General features: G+C 39.3%; 2 protein-coding genes and 1 long non-coding RNA gene across 9 annotated transcripts in view; all 3 read left to right on the top strand.

Moving 5' to 3' along the window:
* LOC107726686 (RNA-binding protein 8A-like) overlaps window positions 1-1,698 on the top strand; it is a 3,383-nt gene extending 1,685 nt beyond the window's left edge. The window contains exons 5-6 of the mRNA XM_016536373.1: window positions 1,090-1,226; window positions 1,385-1,698. Coding sequence (XP_016391859.1) covers window positions 1,090-1,226; window positions 1,385-1,430 — 183 coding nt within the window. The 3' untranslated portion in view covers window positions 1,431-1,698. The remainder of the gene's footprint in view (window positions 1-1,089; window positions 1,227-1,384) is intronic.
* A 326-nt stretch (window positions 1,699-2,024) lies between these two features.
* On the top strand, window positions 2,025-2,705 carry LOC107726690 (uncharacterized). Its single transcript, XR_001638293.1, has 2 exons — window positions 2,025-2,131; window positions 2,290-2,705. It is a non-coding gene; the product is annotated as an uncharacterized LOC107726690 (long non-coding RNA).
* A 900-nt stretch (window positions 2,706-3,605) lies between these two features.
* LOC107726676 (OTU domain-containing protein 7B-like) overlaps window positions 3,606-9,114 on the top strand; it is a 46,014-nt gene continuing 40,505 nt past the window's right edge. For all 7 annotated transcript variants that reach the window (XM_016536360.1, XM_016536359.1, XM_016536358.1 and 4 more), the window contains exon 1: window positions 3,606-3,777. The gene's annotated coding sequence lies outside the window, so the exon portion shown is untranslated. The remainder of the gene's footprint in view (window positions 3,778-9,114) is intronic.

Here is a 9,114-nt window from a genome sequence, read left to right as displayed (position 1 = left end):
TATATATATATATATAAGTGCCTCTCTAAAGTGAATTAATTATTTTTTTTTTATATATGTATTCATACATACACACACATTTATCTGTTCATATAATCACTTTGAATATATTATTATAATGGCTGCTTTTTATTTTCTGTGGTGTTGAAATAACTGATCCTACAAATAACAGGGTTTTGTGTTGACATTTCAGTTTTGGCATGGTTTATTTGGCTCAGGAAGGGTTTTTTTCTCTATGTGTGTTTTTGGCTCTGACAGACTTGCTAATCTTTCTCCCAATTAAAGTAATTGATGAAACTGATACAACAGGGATACACCTGAAAGTGCTTGATTTTGTCCACCAGATGGCAGTGTTTTAAACTGAACCCAATCTGACTCTTTGACTCAAAATGACCGTGTGTTTGGACCGGGTTTCATATAATGATATTGATGCTTTCTTGTGCTTAAGCATTGTAAATTGTTTTAGGCAATGTTTAGAATGTTATTTTCCATGATGAGAGATTTCGTTTTGTTTAATGTATGGTTGCAGCAGCTTTGTATTTGACTAGGGCTGCACATCTTTGATAATTCGTCTATTCAAGCAGTGGGGAGGGAGAGAAATCAAATTTAGTTTGTGCTATTTTAATTGATTTTCTATTTGCATGTCGGATGGAGTTCTTTGGTCAGTGTATCTAATATGGCGTGTTAAACTAAAAATAATTAAACTAAGAAAAACTCAACCCCTGTGTCCTTGTCCATTCAGTCATGCTTCGTTTAATTGTTTTTGATCACAAGATGATCTATGTGAACATGAGTGTGAATTTGAACACTCAAACCTTGTGTTTTGTGCATATCTGATTTTCTGCCATCAAATTTTTTTATGTATATCACATTCTGCCATTGAGAAACCCATTTTGGTCAATCATGAAACTTTCTCAGGTCAAGCTGACACACGTTAATGCATAAAATGTTTTATTTTGGCCTGTTTCAAGACAAAGAATGTAAAAGACAGTTCTGGAACCAGGCAACCCAATGGAAAAACATTCCTTTGAGGGTGCATGTGTTGTTTGAAACATTATCTTGGCAAATAATGAGACTTGTTTTTCATAGGGCTATGCACTGGTGGAGTACGAGACCTACAAAGAAGCCCAGGCAGCAATGGAAGGGCTGAATGGCCAGGATCTTATGGGGCAACCAATCAGCGTTGACTGGTGCTTTGTAAGAGGACCCCCTAAGAGCAAGAGGAGGTGAGTCAGTTTCTGATTCTGTTAAACTGGATTTATTTACTTGGACCATGTCACTTGCTTACACAAACTTCATTTGTAGTGGATCTTTGTCTTCTATTGAATTTAATGATACAGGCCGTGATACAATATGACTAATGGACCGCTGTGCTTTCCTCTAGGGGTGGAAGAAGACGCAGCAGGAGCCCAGACAGACGGCGACGTTGATTTTCCCTGTTTTTGACTCCAGTGTCTGTTTCCCAGCCAGGGTGGCATTGTTTTTCGAGTCAGATTGGAGTGTGCGTGTATCTCATTACATAAGGATTTTAATGTTTTTGAAGGGGGAATTTTTTTTTTTTTATTGTCATAATTGTTAGCTATTCAGCAATTGTCTGTAGGTCTTTTGTTGAAGAATGACAGACGTTGCAGAAGCATACATGTGTTGAAGCTGTCGGTATTTCCACCATGGTTTGATTTTTTTACTTTTTTGTACAAAGTGGCAGTACACTTAAAAATGTATGTAGACATGTAATTCTCTCATTGAAACCTGTTATGAGTAGTGATCTGTATATTTCCAATAAATTAATTTGGAGTGAAATCTTTGTTGGTTTCATGCTTTGCATTTGAGCCCATTCTACTTAAATAGTATAAATACCAAATAAATAAATAACCACTATTAGACAGATGTCAATTGTTATGTATAAAGTAATGCTCTTGAGTTTCAAATGAGATTTTTTTAACCCTCCTATCCCTGCAAATTTTGGTAATGACTTAATGTATTAACTCATATTGACCACATATAATGTGGAGTACGAGACCTACAAAGAAGCCCAGGCAGCAATGGAAGGGCTGAATGGCCAGGATCTTATGGGGCAACCAATCAGCGTTGACTGGTGCTTTGTAAGAGGACCCCCTAAGAGCAAGAGGAGGTGAGTCAGTTTCTGATTCTGTTAAACTGGATTTATTTACTTGGACCATGTCACTTGCTTACACAAACTTCATTTGTAGTGGATCTTTGTCTTCTATTGAATTTAATGATACAGGCCGTGATACAATATGACTAATGGACCGCTGTGCTTTCCTCTAGGGGTGGAAGAAGACGCAGCAGGAGCCCAGACAGACGGCGACGTTGATTTTCCCCGTTTTTGACTCCAGTGTCTGTTTCCCAGCCAGGGTGGCATTGTTTTTCGAGTCAGATTGGAGTGTGCGTGTATCTCATTACATAAGGATTTTAATGTTTTTGAAGGGGGAATTTTTTTTTTTTTATTGTCATAATTGTTAGCTATTCAGCAATTGTCTGTAGGTCTTTTGTTGAAGAATGACAGACGTTGCAGAAGCATACATGTGTTGAAGCTGTCGGTATTTCCACCATGGTTTGATTTTTTTACTTTTTTGTACAAAGTGGCAGTACACTTAAAAATGTATGTAGACATGTAATTCTCTCATTGAAACCTGTTATGAGTAGTGATCTGTATATTTCCAATAAATTAATTTGGAGTGAAATCTTTGTTGGTTTCATGCTTTGCATTTGAGCCCATTCTACTTAAATAGTATAAATACCAAATAAATAAATAACCACTATTAGACAGATGTCAATTGTTATGTATAAAGTAATGCTCTTGAGTTTCAAATGAGATTTTTTTTAACCCTCCTATCCTGCAAATTTTGGTAATGACTTTAATGTATTAACTCATATTGACCACATATAATTTGATAAATTACTCAACATAATTAGTTATGTTTTTGTATTTATTTGCATTGCCTTTTTTTTTTTTTAACCAGAATTTTAAATTAAATATTGTGACTTTTTTGATGTTTAGATATTTGCATATTTAGTGACTTAGGAATTTTACAAAGATATACTTTTACCTAGTAATGAATATTGTCTTATTTCATCAGAACTGGAATTTACACCACAGAGGAATGTCATATCTCCATTATGAAATGTGTTAGACCAGTTTTCCACTGAAATGATAGGTGTTAACCTGTAGCAAAGGAAAAAATAACTCACGCTGACAGAACATGTAGAATTGACCAGAGAAGATGCTTATGACAGTTTTCCAGCATCAGCAAAGTACATCGTGACTAAGCCGGTCCCCCTCAAATAAAATAGTTGCTTACTGTTTTGTCACTGTCACTCAGGTCCCATTTTCTTTCATAGGCTCCTCGAACCGATGCCCATCATGTACAATGTGGTTAACCAACCAGCGTGGAATACTGAGCTCCCACTCTCTCTTCACATTTGCCCTTTTTTGCCCACAGGCGGAGCTTAACAGGAAACTCCTATCGCCATTGGCTCTCGTCTGTGCCTGTCAAACTTAACTCTCTCTCTGATTGGCCCAAACGGCCAGTTGAGTTTCCTTAGATGGGCGGATTTGTAGCGCCTTGGTTGACGTTGTTGTTGTGGGAGTACGAATATACTTAGTCATGAAGTCTTTTTAGGACAAGAAGCAAGACGTGTTTTTGGCATCTACACAAAGCTGAATACCATATTACCCAGGAGGAAGTGATTTTCTGCGAAAGAAAAGCCCAGAGTGTGAGGAAATGAGAGAGAAATTCCGCGAGGCCGCTCGAGGTAAGCGCGCAACTGCGTTAGCTTTAGCTGCACGAGCCCGAAAAGCCCTCACGAGCGTTTTGTAACTGAACCGGGTCGATTTTCAACAGCCTCTGAGTGTCGGTGATAAAAGGAAAGTGTCCGTTATTTCCGCTATATCCACAGTTTGACACCAGGTTAGATGTTTTCTGTCGAAAAACTGTGTGAAAGTAGAGCGTTAATAAGGGAAAGTTGGCCGTTAGGTCATGTTTTAGGCTAGACACACTCTGAGGGGGCGGTGAGCAAATGGTTGACCCTTCTTTAACTGCTGAAACTATATTAACTAACCGCCACAAACTATAAAAGTTAATTACAAGTCTTATTAAATGCTCTTAATTGTATATAACACATACTCAGTTTGTGGGCTAACACAATATTTTTGGCTCACCAACTTTGAGAGACCCTCACTGTCCGCTAGCCGAGCAGCTAACTGACTGGTAAAGCAATGACAGTCTGGAGGAAAAACAAATTGTGTAGTTTAAAAGGTTTAGATTCGTAAGAGGTGAAAATGTGTTATAGATTATTGAACATTATTGACCATTATTGATCATCTGGCAGCCTATAGTTGTGGCGACTCCTTTCAGCCCACTGACCCTTAGTGCTTCACAGGCATTTGGTTGTCAAGTATGTGTGTTACATACTGCATATGCTGACCTGTGCATCATATTTGTTTGCCATTTGCTTTATATACTGTAGCTTATTGTATTGTGTACAATACGTGTCCCATAGTGTATCTTATATTCAATGTATTATATGATGACCTGATCTGCATCCTCTGTTGTTATCTTCATATGACAATTTCAGCTAAAGATCATAATCTTGCAAATAACAAGTGTATTTAATCAGAAGATATATATATATATATATATAATCAGAAGAGATATATATATATATATATATATATATATATATATATATATATATATGGTGCACTCAGTAATTTTTATGAATAAATATTAGTGTCATAGATATATAAATATATATAATGTTGATTTAGCAGTCTAAAATAGCAGTCTAACACTGTTTGAGAATAAACAGTGGGACATCAGTTGCCAAAATCAATAAAATAATTAATAAGAGTTTGTTAAATGCAAACAAAGTCATACTGATTGCATCTTTAACCGTATATTACAGCGACCGGCCAATGACAGCTAAAATGTTTTGTTGTGTGATTGCGCCCATCTCAGTTGAACTGCAGTGTTTTTCAGTAACCCAAATGTGTACATGAAACTGTAAGGAATTTTAAAGTTATTAAGCTACTTTTTCCCACAACTGTCATTCTTTTTTTCTTCTTTTCTTCTTCTGGTGGAATTTGACAGAGATCTTAGTGTGGGGCGCTCATTACCGAACCCTGCTTAAAATGAAAGCTGTGGGCACTTGCTGCCATGGTTTGAATCCCTACAATATGTGGGTACGGTTACACTCAGCCCTGAATTATTCAGCTCTGTATTTACAAGCTCTTTTGTCAGCTTGTTGTTTAGTGAAGGCAGCCACCCCTAAACATGAAAGTAGGACATGCAAACAAAGTCTTGGGGTTTTAGACAGTTTGGGCTTGTTTTTCTCTTGTGTGGACCTTGAAAATAGTAGTAGCTAAGCCTTTGTAGTTTAAACACAGACACACACATCAGCCTCATTATGATTTCATATTTGTTTTATACTTGGATACTTGACAAATGAACATCAACATTAACTTTTTTTTTCAACATGTTCTGTGACAAATTAATTTTTAAAAGTAGAAATATTCCATGCAGTTTCTAGATTAATATGAAGTCATGAAAGCTGCATGCACAATAATTATTGTACAATTTGACTATGCTGTTTGACGTAGTTTTATGGAGATTCGCATGTCACACCCCAGGACAGTCCACTAAGTGGTTACTTTACATTGTCTTAGACATCTTGCTTTGTGCTTAAAGCAGGATGTTTTAACACTTAAACTGTTCTGTAGCTCTGCTAACCTGCAGTTGTCTGTTAGTCATGGTGAAGTTCAGAGGCTTTTATTTTAATTCAGAAGTGTTCAGACTAATGTCATGATCATGTGTTGCCCTTGGGTTTACATCAAACTGTTACAGACTAAATAGACTGCTTTAGAGATGTTCCACTATTCTTTTCATTTTTACGCATTACCACAAAGACCTTGTGTAGTACAGAGAAAAGTGTGTTTTATGTATGATGATTTGCAGTAAACCGGTTGAAAGTTACATGATCTTAGAGCTTTTTCCTCTGATTCATACTCCATTTCCAGCACACCTGAAACTGAAGAACAAGAGTTGACTGCGCTTTCTGGAGGTCTATGCTCCATCATTTGTTAGTCTACTATGTGACGTTATTAATGGTTTTTGGGAACTTTAATTGTTAAAGGGGTCCTATTATGCTCTTTTACAAAGTCTTGATTTTGCTTGGGGGTGTACTAGAACAGGCTCTCATACTAGGTTGTTCGAAAAACACATTTTTCACATATTTTACATTATTACAACACCTCTCTCCCCAGTCTGGCATGAACGACTCGAATAGTTCCTGTATCAAATGAAGGCCCGCCTTCTGAAATACGAAATGTGATGTGATTGGTTAACTGGGCCAGTGTGTGTTGTGATTGGCAGCACTCAGCGCCTGGTCGGGAAATATCATGCGCCTTACCATAGCCGCCTGCGAGCTACAGTGTCAATATCAAATCAATTTGAGCGCGATTTAAACCCGGATGATTGTAACCACTCTAAGTTCGTCTTCCTTGGGAAAGCTAGCGTGTCTCCGACATAGTGATAACACTCGTTGCCTTCTCTAGTGCAGCTCAACCAGGTCTCGTCCCATTCGTCGATATTTGTGATATCACAAATCCCGGAAAATATGCGTTGTAGTCCAAACGAGTCGTTCGTTGTAGTTTTTGAAAAGTGATTTCTGTTAAATAAAATATCTCCTTTTGAAGTGGACTTTGACCTTTGTAACTTTGCAGATCTTTTTTATGCTCAAACAGCAACATTACAGACTAACTAAAGTTGAAAAAGCATAATAGGACCCCTTTAAAAAAGTAAAGAAAATTAAAATGTTTCTTCTTGTTTTTGTCTTTTGTTAAATCAAGTTACAGTAGAAACATGACAAGAAAGCTTTCTTGGCTAAGACATGTCAAAAAGGCAAACATGGCGATTAAACACTGGGGTGTCATACAGCTTTAGTCACTTTCTGTGACAGGACCACTGAGGGGACTATAAAGTGTCTTACTGTTGTGGCAATGTCTAATGGTAAATGGAACTGTTAACATGCACAAATGTAGCAGTTTCGTTTCTGGATGCACACAATGTACAAGTAAACAGATATTTTCACTGCACTGCAGCATTTAGGAATAAATGTGCCAGCTGTCTAGCAAACTGTGCATTATTTTGAACAGAACATATATTTAGAATGAGTTTCTAATATTTGAGACTGACTGTCAATGACATGCCCACTTTACCAAGACCCACTTAATGGTCTATAGATTGGTGTACATAACATTGGCAGTGGCAGTAACTGAATGACAGTCTCAAGTATTCATGTCATGCCTGCCTCCCTTAATTAACATCTCTATTACACCGTGGCATACCTGTGCACATAGTATGTATTCCAGACCCTATTTACAGTCATCTCAATGTCAAAAAGTAACCCAATTTACCTGAATCTGCCCAATTAAATAAAGCATTTTACCCCAAAACAGCAGCTGTGGGTAAAGTGTGCCAGATGCTTTTGGGGTAAGACATGTCTTCTCAGTAACCTTTACCTCCAAATGCTATTACTATAAGAAATAATTCTGAAAATTTCTTCACTACATTTAAATATTCTGAATATTAAACCGTTGCATGCTGGTTAATGAAAATTATACTAAATAAATTATAAATAAATGAATACTTTTATTCAGCAAGGATACATTAAATTAATCAAAATTGCTATTCTTTTGAACTTTCGATTCAAAGAATCCTGAAAAAAAAATTCTAAATTTTCAGTTTTTTTTAATATTAAGCAGCACAACAGTTCCCTGTCAATACTACACTCGTACTGCGTCTGCTAAGACACTATGGAAAAAAGCCTTTTTTCTCCTGAACTGAAGCCTTTTTTCAATCAGGCAGTGAAACTGCATGGCCATTCGTTCGTGCAGTATATAAAAAACGAACCAATGGCTCGGCAGCGGAGCTGTACGAGTCTATGGCGACAAAGCCCGCCAGAATGTGCGGGGCATCTGGCTATATAAGTGGGCGTTCGCCACAGGATTCTCAGATTTCTTCTCCTTCAGCGATGACTATGCTCAACGCTGATCCTGAAAGCCTGCTCGCCGTTGACACGCCTCGCAGCTGGACTGAGACCTCCCTGTTTGGCTGACCTGCTTTCTTCGCGCCTCAGCGTCACAGCAGTTTTGGTCCTGTTCCCCTGCCGTCATCCGGCGATTCTGAAAGAGCTTGTTTCTAGCAGGTAAGCCCTAAAAGACCAAAATTCTAGCGACGTTGTTGCAAATGTCGCGCTGCGAGTGTGGCTCGTGCAGGGAATCTTGCACGATGCAGAAGGGCAGTGAGTGCGCCACCTGTCTGGGCAGCCCCCACGCAGAGACTGCTAGCTCACTGAGACGGAATGCTCTCGATGAAAGCATAAGTCTCGCTCTTCTCCACTCATGGACCGCCTTCACTGAAGGCAGCTCCGCTCTCCCGTTTCTCCTCTCTCAGCAAGCCTCGGAGAGGGAAACAGCGGAGTCAGGGAATAAGCAACCGGGTCTGACCGATCTCATGCCAGCACTGTACCTGCGTGATCTCTCTCCCCGTTGCACTCGGATCTGCCGCAGAAAGGCAGAATGCTCACTCAGAACATGAGTCTCACTCTTCTCCACTCGCGGACCGCCTTTCACTGAAGGTAGACCCGCTCTCCCGTTTCTCCTCTCTCAGCAAGCCTCGGAGAGAGAAACAGCTAAGTAGATAAGTAGATTGGAACCCAAGTAGATCGGAGCAGATGCTGCCATTGGCAGCTTCGAATTTGTGTGTCACTATGGCTGCACTCACAGACACGGGCTGCTTTTACCACGAAAGCAGTCTGCCCCTGTTCGTTCGCGGAAGGTGGCCCCGCCTCCCCACTCTCATGTTTCTCTCCTCCCAGTTACCTCGGAGGAAGCAACGGCGGGCTCGCGGGTTGGGCGATCAGGCTTGAGCAATTTCATGCCGGCACACATCATGCGTGCTTAATCTGCCAGTGTGTGTTACACGTGAGGATCAGCGCCCCTCGTTACACGAGCAGCTTAATCCTCCTAGGCAGATCAAAGCAAAACGCTGGCAGCTTCGCATTTGTGTGTGCGTCGCTGAGCCCCGCCTC

Source organism: Sinocyclocheilus rhinocerous, unplaced genomic scaffold, assembly GCF_001515625.1.
Source record: "Sinocyclocheilus rhinocerous isolate Xijiao unplaced genomic scaffold, SAMN03320098_v1.1 scaffold5, whole genome shotgun sequence".
Taxonomy (NCBI): Eukaryota; Metazoa; Chordata; class Actinopteri; order Cypriniformes; family Cyprinidae; genus Sinocyclocheilus; species Sinocyclocheilus rhinocerous.
The sequence above is the reverse complement of the archived record's forward strand: the minus strand, read 5'-3'. Positions and strand labels throughout refer to the sequence as shown.